This window comes from Acipenser ruthenus, chromosome 16, assembly GCF_902713425.1.
Source record: "Acipenser ruthenus chromosome 16, fAciRut3.2 maternal haplotype, whole genome shotgun sequence".
Taxonomy (NCBI): Eukaryota; Metazoa; Chordata; class Actinopteri; order Acipenseriformes; family Acipenseridae; genus Acipenser; species Acipenser ruthenus.
In genome coordinates, this window is record NC_081204.1 from 8,654,677 (window position 1) to 8,671,753 (window position 17,077).

Sequence of the window (17,077 nt, forward strand, 5' to 3'; positions counted from 1 at the left end):
TTTAATTCTCTTTGCTACCCAAATAACATCATCTTGTGCGAAATGTAATCTGCTGAAACATAATTGGCCATTGGCGACACAGACCAGAATACTAATACAATAGCAGAGCCTAGAGGTTCTTTATATTATAAATGTGACAGCTTGTCACATCCTGATTCACACAAACCAACCAGTAAGAGCCTTTGTAGGAAAATTTAATTTTCATAAAAACATATTATCAACAGGACTCCCCCCTGCCACGCAGTCAAAAAGAAAATAAAGCCAGCACATGGCGAGATTTCTGAGGTCTTAGCAAAACATGGCTTGGTGTTTTCACCTGACTAGGTTTCCTGTGGATGACTGTTTTACGCTGCCTTTTTTCCCCTCCTTTAGCCTACTTTCCCGTCTGTGCCAGCAACGCCCAAGTGTTTAACTGGCATGAATTACTAATGTTTGCCATCGCAAACAATTCTAAATAAATCAGACATGGTCACTATGTTCCTAAACTAGCATAACACAGTTTAGGTCAAATGCGCAGTTCAAGCTGTGTCTTGCTATTAAGCAGCTGAGTGCTCTGAGCTGGCTTTAATGCCTATAACATTAAATAAAGAGCATGATGATAGATTTTCACAGTTCCACAAATTGCCTTCCATGTAATGCTCCCACACCATATCTATTGTAATTCATCTGGTAGTATAGCCACCGACTAGCTCAAGCAGCACATTTAAAGTGTATCTATAAATATGTGAAGTGCCAGGGCTTCTGTCTGGTATTCCTGTGTAAGACCTGTCATAGCAAATATAGGTGACGTGATTTTTGGGTTTGCAAATATCTACAGTATGTACAATAGGTACAATATGTATATTAAGTCCGTCTGTTGATTATGGCTGCACCCTCCTCTGGTGCTTAAAACATTTACAATATTGTGCATTTGTTTTTTTTTTAAAAGGACATTGAACTTTAGTTGTAATGTTGTGATAAGTGATCTTACTCAATTCATACATAACTCATAATCACTGTCTTAGCTCAAGGTCTCACATGAATATACATGCCTTGCAGTTCAATGAGCCAGCCTTGTTAAATCATTTAAAATAAATAAATGCTTCCTGAGTTCCTACACATAACGATAAAAAACTGAATGTGAGGCATTGGGCTGGGCATGCAGTGAGTCACAAGAGGACGGTGTGCTGTCACTAGGTGGACCCTTTGGTTTAGCAAACCTCAAACATCTGGCCTACAGTTTAAGAAGAGGTGACTAATTATTCCTCACACCAGGCACAGTGAACATGTGAAGAATGGAGTGGTGAAGTAGAACTGGATTTACACTTGGTAAAAGCTGAGAATGAACTATAATACAATACAATGTAGCAATACAGCAATGCAATTTGAAATTATGGCGTTTTTAATTTTAATCTGCAGTACTCTAGCCCAGAAACCTACAGCAAAAGTGCTAAACAAACAGTGAGGCAACTACAACATAAACATATAAACAACATAAGACCAAATAGACTTCCAACCATGACATCAGAACTGTTCAACATAAGACCTGACATTAAATTCATACAAAAGCTTGGTCTGAATGGTACAATTGAATAGATGTACCAGTTGTACTGCAACAGTATGAAGCATTAGGTAATCCAATGCTCTACTACAGTAACGTATCAGTGCCTTTGTGCAACTATATCGGGGCTACAGTTCAAAACTGGTAATGCCATGGTCTGCTAAAATGGCTCTGCTAATATTTTTTCAGGGTAATATACTTGTTGTATCTATTGGTATGTAAAGATCACAACATTTTGTTTTTTTGGGGGAGAATGGCACATGAGTATATTATTGTATAAAGCACAGCTAATGATCCTCTCTGTGTAATAAATTAACTCAAAATGTTAAAGGCAGTCAGTAGCTGCTAGCAGTTAAGAGGAAGGCTTCTCTCAGTGCATTCTGTCAAATATTTTGCCAGAGAGAGAGAGAGAGAGAGAGAGAGAGAGAGAGAGAGAGAGAGAGAGAGAGAGAGAGAGAGAGAGAGAGAGAGAGAGAGAGAGAGAGAGAGAGAGGAAGCCTGCTAGGAGTGTTTTGCCGCATTTGTCCAGCTGTATGTTCAGAATCCTGAGGGCCCAAAACTGAGCTGGAAAGCAGGAGAGAACCACAGTGTTTTATTCCATACAATGTGGGTTTATAGAAATCAGTTTAGCACTTTTGCTGGGCCTCATCCTATAGGCGAGATTGTATTGCTTGATTGGGATTGATGTAGCAGAAGATAAAGAGAAGTCTTTTCCAGCTTTTTCAAGTCTCTGGTTGTGTTTTCTGAACAACAGCAGATAATTTAAAAAAAAAAAGCAAGTTGGAGACTTGCATATATTTTTATTGTCCTTTTGTCATTTTATCTCTTGCTAGTTAATACTGTATATCAGAAAACTGTCTTAATGCAAGCACTAATTGTTAAACATGGTAAATAACAAGCAAATAATGAGCAATAGATATCCACCGTGCACATCATTGTAAGAAATACAAATGTAACATGCCTTTTAAAAATACTTTTTAATGATAAATAGTGGGTTTTCGTAGGTTTGGTGATCTGCATTATTCCCCTATGCTCTGTTCTAATCCATGTATTCCTGTTTTGTTCAGATTCTCTAAAATGGGTTTGTTTGTAAGTCTTCCACTTCCACTCTCTCTCGCTAAAACCTTCCTGGGTGCTCCCCAGCTACAGGACAACAATTAGCTTCCCAACTGCATAGTGATTATATAATGTGTGTGAACTCAGGTATAACCACAGCTACTGAAACTTTCCAAACTCATCATTGATATTAATAATATCAAACCAGAACTACAGTACTGTGGCAAAAATCAGGGAGTATTGAAATACCATTCATATTGTTAGGCAAGAAAATAAAGCAACGTGACAAGTTTGTGAATTTGGGGATTTCCTATCTAACCAACACCCATACTTTTTGTTCAACCTTTTTATTTTTAGAAGTCTTTCAAGGCAGTGTTTAACAAGGTAATAGAGAAGTGAAGCCTTGCCTCATACCTGTATTTAATTACAACCTTCCGTAAATAATATATACATGCTTTTCTCTGACCATAGGCCTGCTGGTACTGTAATAACTGCTGTTTTCTTTTGGGGTTGATTAAAGTGTGTTGCTGTGGGCTTACATGTGCACAGCACTATGAAAAGCAAACTTTTGTTTTTTAAGAAGATATTTTTGCTTTCAAACGCTTTGTGTTTTAATGGTATGCAAAGACTGAACATCCCTTTATTCTGTTTTCAGAGCAAAGAAATTGGGCTGCAGATGCATGAGGAGCTGTGGAAGGTCACAAATGAACTCTACACTGTGAGTAAAGAGATATCATTAAGTCAGTTAGAAATCTATTATCTACAGGTCTGACAGATATTTTGACATTTGAAATACAGCAAACACATTATAGAGACAAGGCCTTGCTTTGGATAATGTGCCTAGTTCTGCCAATGGCATTGCAGCCTGGGGGTAGCAGGGCCCTGTAATCTATCAAATAATATCCTTGATGATGGTGTCAGGAATTTGTGTTTTTGTGTTTTTCTTTCAGTTATTTTGTAAATGTGAAGGGCAAACCATTTAGAGGTGTCTCTATAAAAAGTCCTCACTGATGAAGAAGCTGTGCTGGTTCTGGCCAAACTTCAAGCCTCTGCAGCATTTCTATTTACCCCAAGAGTGAACCACCACTAAAGGAGATTACTGATTCAGGGAATGTCATCAGCACAAGGCACTTCTTCACTTGCTTCGCAGAGGGCAAAACTTGCATTAAATATTTTCTGAGTGAGTGTGGTTGGTCTCTGCAATGTCTCTCATTTTCAACGTGTTTAGACACACTGCAAAAACATTCACTGTGTCTGGGAACAGAGGAGTTTACTCAATGGTGGTCAATCTGAAATGAAAAAGCGTGAATTATTATGACTCATCCACCCACACTCGCACAGCTTTCACGGTTTCCAGTTTATACTCCTACCTTTTCATTTTTAGAAACAAACTACCTACAGTATGTTCATAAAGTTTATCATTTTACCTCATACAATAGAGTTGCATTTAAATTGAGAGATGCCTGGAACAGTTTATTTAGTATTGCACTCTTCACTGTGATTAAATTACCTACTTTAGCACTGTAGAAAATGGTAAATATCTGTTTCTATGAGCATTTCGCAGAATGCATTTTAAAGTGTCATTTCGTGAGACGCAACAACTTGTTTGTTGTGAGCAGGTACATGTTTATGGAGCTGCTCATTGAGCAGACCGGGCTGTTTGGCCGAACAAGAGGAACATGTTCCAAAAAAGGAGTGTGGAAAAGTTCTCCAAATCAGATCAGGTCTGTCCATTCAGTTTGGTCACATGAATGGCAGGTTTTCATGCTTGCCTCATGCTCTATTTCCTGTTGGTCCCCATGCTACAGTATTAACATTATGAAGCAGTGAGTGACAGTCACAGAAGATCACCATTTAATGATTAATCTTACCTGGGATGTATTTACCTCACAGGTACAAAGACTAACGTGGGCTATTATATTATTTCAGGGGGACATAATAAAATATTATTATGCATCTTTGAGATGGTACATGCTTTTTAAGTTAGGTTTCCATTCAACTTCTTAAAAGAATAGGTCACTATGAGAACCACTGTTGTGTTTATCATTAATTTTAATCGTGGCTTGAATTTATACAGTTACATTATTAGAGAATCAATCTGCTTATTTTCATCTCAAAATACAAATTATAAATTATTCATGCCAAAAAGATTTAGTATCTGCCTTTCTTGGCATAAGAGTGATTGTTTTATGTGATGTAAAAAGTGATCTGCATGTTATGCTGAAACAATGTTGAATAAAATAGCCATATAATTTAATAAGCTTTTTATAGATGTGTACAATATTAGCAGCATAATGTACAAGTGGCGACATTGGTTACTTATTGTGTTGTACTGTAGAATACATGCAGAGGTGCTCAGTATTTTCACTAGTCTATGTAAGATTTACTAGCTACAAATACATCTGAAGATTGACTGCAAAATGCCTGCATGTTTGAGATAACACATATGGTGTTCAGGGTACTTTTACCACCTCAAACCACAGACTTCAAACACAAACAAAGAAAAAAACCTTTGCATTGGTAGCTTAGAAAGCCATGCAGGCCTGCCAAGCAAGCTGCTATGTGCCATTAACTTACAAAGTGCTTCATACTGAGAAGTGATTAGAGTGACTAAGGCAAGGTACATTTCCGCTACCCTCATTCTTCTTGCAAATCAGTTTCCTGCCCTTTGCATTGCAGCAGTGTGCTTGAGTGTTGCTAGGTTACCCCTATGCTTGCCTTCTGAGAAGTTTGACAGAATGAGAGTACCCTTCCACAGTAGGTTTCATTATCACAATACACTGTTAACGGCGTTACCAAAACTTAGGGTCAAGAAACCACAAACTTGTGAATGTATTTTGTTCAAAGTTAATGCATTGACACATCCGTGGGAATTGTTTTTTTTCTCTTAAGAGGATGTTTGATGAATGTTTGCATTTGCATTTTGAAACGGAGCTGTACAATTTGGTCTCATGTTTTTGCAATATCAAATAAGGCCTGCAGTCTGCAATCCAACATGCAACAGGGCATTAAACAAAGGTCTAAGAAGAGCGCTAACATTTTGAAATTAGATGGATGGATAGCAAAGGTGTTCTTTGTGTGTGGTTATGGGTTATGGGTTTGTAGCACACAAAATTTGTTTTTAGTTTAATCGAATCAAAACATGACAGCGTGTCAGCTATTGGCTTTGCCATACAGAAACATATAATACAAGCCTTAGCAAACTTTTTTTTTTTTTTTAAATAAATAAAACTACAGCAATGCACAAAGGGGGGTCGTTGTAAAAGAAAGTAACACTGCAAACATATCATTACTGTTAGATGTTGGTTCTGGGCTCTTGATAGGGAATGGGACATATTAGTTAATACATAGTGCTAATGGTCATTCAAAACTGCTCTAAACTACTAAACTGTAAGCAATGTCTATAGGTATCCTTTGATAAGAGATATAAAGGGAACTGCAAACAATATAGCAGTCTCCAGTACTGTATGTCTTAAGAGTCTTGATAAGCATGTATTACTGTATTATCATGCATATAAGGTTTCTCAAATAAAAAGCTATATTCTGTATAATATGGAAAAGCTCTACAGTACATAGTACTAATGTACTATACATGATGATGTTGTACAATGATATTTTTCTTGTATATGTGTGAACATGTTTAGTATAGGATTTAAAAATGTAATCTGAGATTCATTTATTTTTTTCTAAATGTTGGTAAAAGCGAAAGCCTTTGTTGGCAGTGATCTCTGCTGGGTGTAGCCCAGGCCTGTGTGCCCAGAGGAAACCTGGGGTGAAATGCATTCCATCAATTCCTGCTTCAGTACAGCATCTGACTAGCAGCTGACTGCTGCATGTGAGGCATGATATTGTTTACCACTGAACCATAAATCCCTTTGTATAAACTGTGATTCAGCAGGGAAGGCTGTGTCAGGAAGGGCATCATTTCAAAAGGTCCACTTGGTGTTATTCATTGAGCTATGAAACCGAAAGACAAAATGTGCAGCAAGATCAGAAGTGTGGTTTAGGAGAGCACGTGGCTTACTCCCATTGTGTTTATTATTAAATAACACACATTCTTATTTGGTCATGCTAGTTGTTCTGTTTCATCTGTTTGAATAGTTTCCTATGTGACACCAACTGGACAGATTTCAGATAGAGATACTGGATACTTTTATGACATAAACACTGCCTCGGTTGATTAAAAGCATCGGTTTTGGTCTCTTGTCTTACTCGTGTTTAGATTAATTGAGTATGCTGCACTGTGTAAATTCTGCCAGTGCATTTGAACAGGAGATCTGGAGAGTGGTATTGTTGAGCTGTCTTCCCATTGTGATTTTACCATTGACGGTAGCTTATTCTCGACACATTCTTTGTGCAGTGCCATTTGCTCCTACTGTGGGTTCTCTATTTACCCACAAGATTGTCTCTGAGTTTGGTCAACATTCCACAGTGTAAAAAGCTGTCAAAACTAGATGCCCTACGTCTGTACTGTAAATCGCAATGTTGGTCCACAGGGACCACTAACAGCTCAGGTTCTTCGTTTCAACCAAATGTGCATTATTACCAGATACTGTACACATAAACGAATTACCATTGACTACTTAAAGTGTAACACTATAAGAAAGCAGAGACACTTTTCTGTTAATGCCTTCATGGTTTTACTTCACTATCTCGGTTTCAATGAGTCCAAAAGACAAATGTTTATACAAGCCTTTTTTTTTAACCTAAGAAATGGAAAAAATATCCCAGTTTGATTTTGGAAATAAATCAGCGAGGACATTCAGATGTTAACAAAGGACTGTTTCCCCGTTGTAGGTGATGAAAACCTACCACATGTACCACACTGAGAGCATGAGTGCCGAGAGCAAGCTGAAGGAGGCAGAGAAGCAGGAGGAGAAGCAGTTCAGCAAGTCAGGAGAGCTGAATGTCAACCTGCTTCGGCACGAGGATCGGCCACAGAGGCGCAGCTCGGTCAAGAAGATTGAGAAGATGAAAGAGAAGGTGCTGTATATATATATATATATATATATATATATATATATATATATATATTTATATATATATATATATATATATATATATATATATATACACACACACACACACACACACAGTATAGGCACAGAATCCTTTGAATTAAGTCATTTGTGAAATGTCTCAGTCCTTGGTTGGCTGAAACATTTTTTAATTGGTACCTTTAAGCTAAATGGTACCTTGACACATCCTACATTATAACACAGCTTTGAACCCATGACAGCTGTCATACTTTCTCCATGTCCCTGCGGTTTGTTATGTAATTAATAACAAGTTGCTTGAGGCGTCTCCTGGTGTGGAAACACCTGTCTTGCTGTGATCATTAGGTAATACAAGAGTCCTGGTCAATAAAGTTTAGTGTCTGGCACTGTCTGCAAAATAAACGTGACACGCTGCTGACACAAAGCATTTATTATTATTATGCATTTCTTTCTTAGCAGACGCCCTTATCCAGGGCGACTTACGGTTCTTACAAAATATCACATTACAGAGAAGAGCAGTTCAATTAAGTTTGAGAGCGAGTTCGACTAAGCAGTTAAACTTACAGTAAAAATATTTGCTTATAAGAGTAAATTCCATTAAGAGCAAGTGAATAAGAATTATTTCAAATAAGAGTAATTACGAAAAAAGTGAATTCCTTTTCCTTTAGGAGTAAAATCAAGTACAAGATACAGAAAATATAATTATAGTTGAGAGCAGTAGTAAAACACAGCAAAGTGTGGAGCAGTTAAGTGCAAGTACTGATAAGACTAATGAAACCATTTAAATATAGGCTATTTAATGGTTATTTAAATTGCCATCCTCTCCCTCTTAGTGTTATCTTTTTGTTTTTTAAGCAGCTAGCTAATTTCAGTACACTCCCAGGTGTATAAAGTGTGGCTAATTAGTTTAACTTGCCATATTGCGTTATACGTATTGCTACTTTTATATTCATTATTATTATTATTATTATTATTATTATTATTATTATTATTATTAATAATAATAATAATAATAATAATAATAATAATAATAATAAATTCTATAGATCGCCGTTAAAAATTAATTTACATTTTGGCTCTATTTATTGACATTGTTGATGTGGTTTAACCTGTTGGATTCGGATGCTTGCAAGTGCAACTGCTCGATGCTCTGTGTGGGCTAAATCTGGCAGATCTGAACAGCTACAAAATCACCATATATTACACATAATTGTAGATTCATATTGAAAATAAACTAAATGAAAACGCATGGCACACTGAGGAATATGCACGTATATCAGTGTTAATTACTTTATAAAAATAATGTTCTTGATTACCCTAGAACCTTTTTTATTTAGTTTTCACTGCAGGTGCCATGAACTAAGTTATATAGGAAACGGTTGTTTCATGCTGGTTTTGGAAGCAGTCTGGTCAAGTGATATTATACATTGCAGGTGCTTAGGCCATGTGGCAGGATGCTGTGAACACAACTAGGGTATTTCTAGGGTTAGCTGGAATGAGGCATCCATTGCAATATAAATGCCCAAGGTCAAGGAGTTAGCCTGCTTTAAATTATAATGTACTAGACATTTGCGACCCAGGCGGTTGAAAACTTGATACTATGTATCTTGTTGTGCAAGAGTTTTTTGATAGGAATGCAAAATAACAAGCCTGCAATGCTTTTACATGCTGCTGCCGTTACTCGTTGCAGAGACAAGCCAAGTATTCTGAAAACAAGCTGAAGTGCACCAAGGCTAGAAACGACTACCTGTTGAACCTGGCAGCAACCAATTCTGTTGTGGCAAAATATTACATCCATGATGTCTCTGATATGATTGAGGTAAGTATTATCATTATTGCTGAGCACGATGATCCCTGACTTATCCCCGGTGCCTATACATGTCACCCTTTACATTTTTCCATACCCGTTTGTGATGAAATTTAGTATTAACATTTTTTAACATACATTATTGAGAGTATTGGCTTCTGGGGGTGTTTGGAGCAGGTGTATCTGTCCATCTGTATGTCATACGTTATTCAACACAATTCTGTGCATACTGCTGATATATTTTGATATCCTGCAAACGATTTCTAAAGTGAATCAGTTAACATTCTTGCGCGTTCCCTAACTCATCTACTGTCTACTACAGATGAAATTGTTTGTGCTCTAGGAAAGATGGCAGTTTTTATATGGTTTACCCCCTTTCAAGGTGTCATTTGATGCATTTGATTATAATGGGATTTTTACTTGGCACATAATGCCACCTGGTGGAATATGTTGCTAATCTTAAAGGACCATGCATTTGAATTGCTGAACATCCTTAAAAGATAATAAAATGTAGGCATAAGCTAAAGAAAAGGTGTTGCATAAGAAAACAATCTGGCATTGGGCTGAGTGGCTAATCGACTCGCTTCACGGCTAATATTTTGTGTGTGAATATTTCTGACAGAACAGCAAAGGTTTTCTTTTAAACCCTACAGTTGCTTTTTAGCTGGCTTCTGGCAGTTTAAATGATGTTAATCCCCCTAAAACTGCTGATCGTTGCATTTCCTGACTTATTTATCTTAAAAGTTTAGGATTACGTTAATTAGTGTGAAATTAATATAAAAAAGCTTCTGATGAGGCAGCAATATTAACTACCCTGAGGTGAATTACCCTGCAATCTTTTGGGCTGTTCTTCTGCATCCCTTCAAGATAAAATAGCAAGTATACAATCGAAGGTCATTTTTATCATGCTGAACAAGTAATACATTTAAATAGAAATAAAAAATAATAATATGCTGATATACTGTGTGTGTGTATATATATATATATATATATATATATATATATATATATATATATTGGATGTAATTTGTGGGAACTTATTGCAATTTTGACATTTACCTTTGGGGTCCCTCTTCATAATTGTGCACAACTAGTCACATTTTAAACTATTACTGATGGTTCAATTTGAGTTGGTCCATTTCCCAGTTGTTATGATAGTGGAAACGCATATTTTATAGAAACTGAATCTCCTCTTCCTCACTTACTTGATCAATTTTTAGCTTGAGGCTGCAGATGTCTTTTTGTCTCATTTCCTTGTTAAGTGAAATCTATAGGGAACACAGTCAAGCATGGAACTCGAGTGCCACACTGCTGTCTGTTATTGTTAATTATACCTCTTATCTGCCAGGGATAACAGAAGAGCAGCAGAGTGCTGTGAGAAACAATGGTGCGTCGGCACCCTGATCTTATAGTGCTTCCCATCGAGGAGCATGAGCTTTATAAACATGTAGAGATGGAGAGGAAATGAAATCTAAAGAATGATACAGATGGCTCGCTCTGTTGTAATTGAAGGTCAGATTTCATGGAGCCTAACTGGAGATCCCAAAGGTGCCTGTTGCTCTCGTGCTGTATTCACATTTAGTATTTTCCATAACTGCTAGGAGGATAGCAGGTCAAACGCCACACCCCTGTTTCTCCGTCTTGCGCAGAATCTCTCTGCTGGTAAGAGCTGCTGGCTGATCAGTTTCTGTGGTTACTGCTCTGTCGCTAATGGCAGGGTTAGTAGAAATCTGCAAGAAATGTGGGTGTGACCGTGAGGAGGAAATCTTGGGAATTAAAACCAGTAGCTGCAGTGAAGAAAATGACATATTGTACAGTAGTCACATATGGGCACACTTATCAAATTATGTTTTTTTTTATTAGTTCTAAAAAATATACTTTAGAAGATTGAATATAAATCAGTGGCAATTAACTTGCATCAAGTGTTTTAAAAGCAACTTGGAGGAATATTTTCCATCTGGGATGCTGTCATTTTGACTGCCGTACTGATATACCAAAGCTGTAGACAGTTTCTGCACACCCCTATTAGTTTATATGGTTGGACTCAAAGCCCCAGTTTTCTGCATTATATCTGTCAGCACTGGACTGCAATATTATGCACTTACAGAGGTGCCTGTGTGTTTGTATGCCAGTGGCTTTGTTATGTAGCTTCAAATGGTAATGTGTTGGTAAATAGCCTATGTAGGTGGAGCATGAAAGAAAAACTATATGCCTGTCCTTGTTAACTAGATGTACACAATAAAATACACTTCAGTTGTCAAGTTCCATCAGAGGGCAAATGTGTGTCACCGTGTTTGAAAAGAGAGGGAGTGCTTTCCTTTACACAAAACAAAACAAAAAGGATAAAAGACTGAAGCTTTGCTTTACGAAATGTTAATATAATGAGCATTTTAAAGGGGTCCCCAGTGGCTCTACTGTACTTGTGAAAGAGCTGCTGTGTGGCGCTCATGCAAATAGGGATCAAATCCTGATCTTAGCTGAAAAAGAAATAATTAAAAAGCATTTGTATTTTGATGTGATACAAGTGGTTGCGTTCTAGCATATATTAAGTTGTGAGAGTCATCATGTACCATTTAAAATAACTTGACAGACATTAACATGATATAAATAAAATGTTGTTTTATTATGGTATTAGAACCCAATACAGAACTCCACATGAGTGTGAGATGACCTTAGAGGTTTAAAATATGATTCACTAACAATTGTCTCCAAATTATTTAATGTGACAGATAAAGCTAGAGCTGTACTACGCATCACTGCTTCTTAGGTTAAAATGTTCATCACGCACTACTGCTGCTTATGTCAAACTCTCTTGAATCTCCCTAAAAAATCTTATCACCAATATTTACTGACCGGAAACCCTAAAAAAAATCCTGAATGTAACAGTTTGCCAGTGATTGACTTCTGAAGATTATATTTTCAAAATGTTTGTCCTTTTAGTATTAATGAAGATTTTATGGTTCACATGTATTGATTCAGTCATGTTATGTAACATACAGTAATCCGTCTCGTATCCGCCTGTCACATATCCGCCCTAACCGTTTATCCGACACGATCAATCTCTTCAGCAATGTTAGTTTATTATTGAACAGAGAAGATTAGTTCAAAGATTGTAGATCCTAACAAAGTTTTTGTACACTTTGTATAAATCCTGTTTGCCTGTGGGGCGTATCAATGGCATGTGGCTTCATAAGCTTGCTTTTAACTAAATTGCATGTAATAAATGAATGATCCAACATGGCTCTACCACTTTATCAGGGATGTCTGGTGATGTCCAGGCCTTCCTTCTGCACAGATAACAACCAGCTGATACAGGTTCCACCTGGGTCCACTGGTGGCAGTAGGCCAGGTCCTAGAGCAAGTTGAAAGCATTCTTCTAACTCATCTATTAAGGGTCTATTAAGGTTTTTTTTTTTTTTTTTTTTTTTTTTTTTTAGTATTGAAATTGAGTAGGCGTGCTGTCTGGGCAATCCAAGCACCTTCCCATTGGTCCCAATTATTATGTTCTCCATATTTTTCATTTTGTTAAGCCTGATTTTACAACACTTAATCTAATGTCTGTTTTGTATAAATATGCTTAGAGCTGACTCCATTCCAGTATGTGTGTAAATGGGGAATACCAGTACAGTATCTCTAGTAGTTAACCAGCAGTGTTCTGTCTAGTTCCTTTGTATTTTTCCATTAAAGTTTGTGCTGTCAGTTTGTGACATACACAGCTGTTGTTTGACGGCAATTAGTCAGGGCCTAGCATTATTTCATATACTATCTTGCGTTTTACAGTGAAGGTAATTTGTAGAAGGATTTATTACTGCCAGTGTCAAGTAATTTGAAATCAGGGGTGACAAAGTAATAAAAAGAACCTGTAAATGATGATAATGAAATCCAATTTAATACCACGGGTGGCTTCTGGTGTGTTGCTTTTTTGTTATGGGTTCCATCCTATCACTAGAGTAATAAATACATGAGAGACCCAGGTACAGTGTGAAGGGAAATATAAATATAGGACACAGAGAACATTTATTTATGAATCAAATTGATGATGTATTGATGGGTTGTTTTCCCAGTGTTGTGATATGGGTTATCACGCAAGTCTCGCCAGGACCTTCAGGACATACCTCTCTGCTGAGTACAACCTGGAGACCTCGAGGCACGAGGGCTTGGACATCATTGAGAATGCAGTGGACAACCTGGACGCACGCAGTGACAAACACAAAATAATGGACATGCACAACCAGGTCTTCTGTCCGCCAGTGAGATTTGAGTATCAACCCCACATGGGAGATGAGGTACCGTACTTTAAACTGTGTTTTAATTATAGCCGACAATAACAGAACAGTTTGTGCTCCAGAATAGTAACATATAATATGCCAAGAGTTTTGTAGTCAAGATGCAGTCATTCTTTGGTAGTGTTACTGGCCAGAGTCATAAAACAGTGTGCTGTATTTTAATTAACTGTAAGGGCACATTTTACAGTTTGCAAAATGTGTTATTTTTTGGCTACACCACACAGTGTGACATTTGTGTAACTTTCTACTACTACAACTAATTTGAAATAAGTATTGCTTGTAACAGAAATACAATGCATACTGTTTCTGGTCCTAACCAGACATTCATTTTGGGCCCAGGTTATACTTTAGTCAAATCAATTAGGTCTTTTATATTGAGGGTAGTTATTGTTTGTGTCAGCTGTAGTTTTATTTATTTTTTAACAATTATTTTTCATTAATTTCTGATTTTCTCCAAATATTGGAATGCCCAATTATTATTCAACCTGGCTCACCGCTGCAACCCCTGAACTAACTCAGGAGAGACAAGGATGAACACATGCGTCCTCTGAAACAAGTGCCGTCAGCCATCCACATTTTTTCACTCTGCAAGCCCGTCGTGCAGCCATCTCAGAACTTACAGCGTCGGAGAACCACTCAGTTCTGAATTGCATACAGGCAGGCAAGCAGGCGCCTGGCCAGCCACAGGGGTCGCTGGTGTGCGGTGAGCCAAGGACTCCCCAGCCAACCTAACCCCTCCCTGCTCGGGCAGCGCTTGGCCTTCCCCCTGGGAACTCCCATCCACGGTCGGCAGTGGCATATCTTGGTTTCGGACCTCCGATCTCCAAGCTATAGGGTGCATCCTACACTCCAGGCCGCGTGCCTTTACGAGATGCGCCACTCGGGAGCCCCTGTGTCAGCTGTAGTTCATCATTATTTATGCTGTGCTTTGATTTGTTTACAGGTGTGCCAGGTGAGCGCCCAACAACCAGTTCAGACTGAACTCCTCATGCGCTATCACCAGCTTCAGTCCAGACTGGCAAGCCTTAAAATAGAGAATGAAGAGGTAATCTTTTGAACACCAAGGGAAAAGAATGAACAGAACAAAACACTCCCTATTAGTTTCATTGTTGTTTTGTTGTTACTCTTGGGTTTTTAGCTGTGATGTTTGTTGTTATTATGTGGAGTACTGGATGTCCACTGTGTTGATTGACTACATCTCAAATCTACAGTTTCATTTCTCACCTTTATTGTATCTGATAACTGACAAAGAAGTGTTGATTTGCACTGCTTCAGCGATATGTGTTTTTGTTACACTGTACACTGCGCGGAAATGTCCCGGAGGCATTTTACACATAACCATTACAGCTGTCAGACTGCTTTCATTTTCACCTTTCTTAGTCTGACTAAGAGTTGACCCCAGGTCAGTGTGCATTAATGCAGGGAATGATCATAACATCTCCTTTAGGAAAGAGCAGTCCAGCTAGACGTACTATTATTTAAAGGTCACATTTTGTTTTGCAAGCCAGTTTAGTTACAGCAAATATAACTCTCACCTGTGTCAATTTCTGGTGTAGAAAAATATCAATTTTTTTTAAAGACATTTGACGCCCATTCAGTGCTTTTTGTCTTAAGATTGAAGAATTATTATTATTTAATTTTTTTTTTAAAGAGATTTATATAAAAAAAATGGAAAGGTTGTTTTTCTTGGATGTACACAATCTCATTGCACATCTTATTTTAATAAAATTAGGTTTTGTTTTATATCAACACATCTGCTAAAAAAGACTTGAAACCGCACTGAAATTGCTTAATGTTTCGTCATGTGTACGCTGTATCTGTCTCTATTGCAGTTTTATAATATCGCACAGCGGTGGAGAACATGAACCAAATCTTTAGTTTGAAATGAGTTGTTAATGTCCCACAAAACTTGAATGGATTGCTGTTGTCAAGAACAAATCTACCTTATTTTAGGGATGTCGGAGAGTCTCCAGACAATTCAAACATAGACTTGTTGTAGGGACCACACAATTTGGTGTTTTGAGTCTACAAGTACACCCTTTTCTTTCACAGATATATCACATTTTTTTGCATGAAATCGGCCTCAAATATTGAAATGTATTATAAAAAAAGATTTGTCTTTGCCGGTAAAGGATTCCCATTCCCTCCCATTTAGAGACACTGAAAAAACCTTTAGAAGGGATCCTCTAGATGCATAAAAAGAAGCTTTCTAAACTGCATTTGACATTTTAGAAAAAAACATCACGCAGCCCATTCCAAAAAGGCTTTTACAAAATAGTGTTCTGCTTCATTCCCAGGTTCGAAAGACTCTGGATGCTACAATGCAGACCTTGCAAGACATGTTAACTGTTGAAGATTTCGATGTGTCGGATGCGTTCCAGCACAGCCGCTCCACTGAATCCATCAAGTCTGCTACTTCTGAGACCTACATGAGTAAAATCAACATTGCGAAAAGGAGGTCCAACCAGCAGGAAACTGAGGTCTTCTATTTTACAGTAAGTTGTGATTTTCCTGTCAGAGCTCAGAGATTTGTGAGGGCGGGTGGTGTCTTACCATACTCACCCTTCCTCCCACAGTGGATCAAACGAAAGAATAAAAGGGGCAATGTTTTTACACATATTATGGGAGTTTTATGGTATATACCATATAAAGGCTGTAGGAGGAGGGCTTAGAGAACCAAATATGGGTCTGATCCTCCGAAAGTCCATGCTGAAAATTGACCCCTATTCACTCACCCACTATGCAAAAAGTACAGAGAACTGACTTGAATCACTAGGTCTTCTGGTAATCGAATATGATGAGAACATTTTATTGATCTTTAAAACCAGTTCAAACCATTCACTTCCCTTTACAGAAATTCAAGGAGTACCTAAATGGCAGTAATCTCATCACAAAACTCCAGGCCAAACATGACCTACTTAAGCAAACCCTTGGAGAAGGTAAGACATGTGATTTATGTAATTTATTCACCGGGTTGAAGTTTACCAGTCTACCAGGGCAATGGCGGCCTATCGCTACCTAATTATACTCCTGAAATCAAAAGATTTAAAAAAATACATATATCTTCAGGGCAGGCTCCTAGCTTCTTAATGAGATGAATCCAATTGAATAGAGGGCTGCATGGCAAATTGCCAGTGTTGCAGCATTTGTTTTGTATATAGAACAAAGGAGGTATCAATGGCAACAGGGTTGCTAAGATAATGAAAAAGGGCATGGGAAATAACTCTTTAAATTATGATACAGTAAATACTGTGTAGGCTTTTAGATCAGGCCTTTATTCTGTTTGAAAAGATCCCAAAGCAAGCACCACAGCATTAGGTCACAGGCACTGATACTGGGTGCACAACTGTCCCCTCAGTTCTAACTCTGGCATCTCACAATGCTGGCTACA

The 17,077-nt window shown here is 37.7% G+C and overlaps 1 protein-coding gene across 3 annotated transcripts in view; it reads left to right on the forward strand.

The window, feature by feature from the left end:
- Nucleotides 1–17,077, forward strand: part of LOC117963457 (SLIT-ROBO Rho GTPase-activating protein 3) — an 81,644-nt gene that overhangs the window by 41,179 nt on the left and 23,388 nt on the right. For all 3 annotated transcript variants that reach the window (XM_058988698.1, XM_058988696.1, XM_058988697.1), the window contains exons 4-10: nt 3,252–3,314; nt 7,394–7,579; nt 9,284–9,412; nt 13,465–13,686; nt 14,630–14,731; nt 15,984–16,181; nt 16,541–16,625. In XM_058988698.1, coding sequence (XP_058844681.1) covers nt 3,252–3,314; nt 7,394–7,579; nt 9,284–9,412; nt 13,465–13,686; nt 14,630–14,731; nt 15,984–16,181; nt 16,541–16,625 — 985 coding nt within the window. The remainder of the gene's footprint in view (nt 1–3,251; nt 3,315–7,393; nt 7,580–9,283; nt 9,413–13,464; nt 13,687–14,629; nt 14,732–15,983; nt 16,182–16,540; nt 16,626–17,077) is intronic.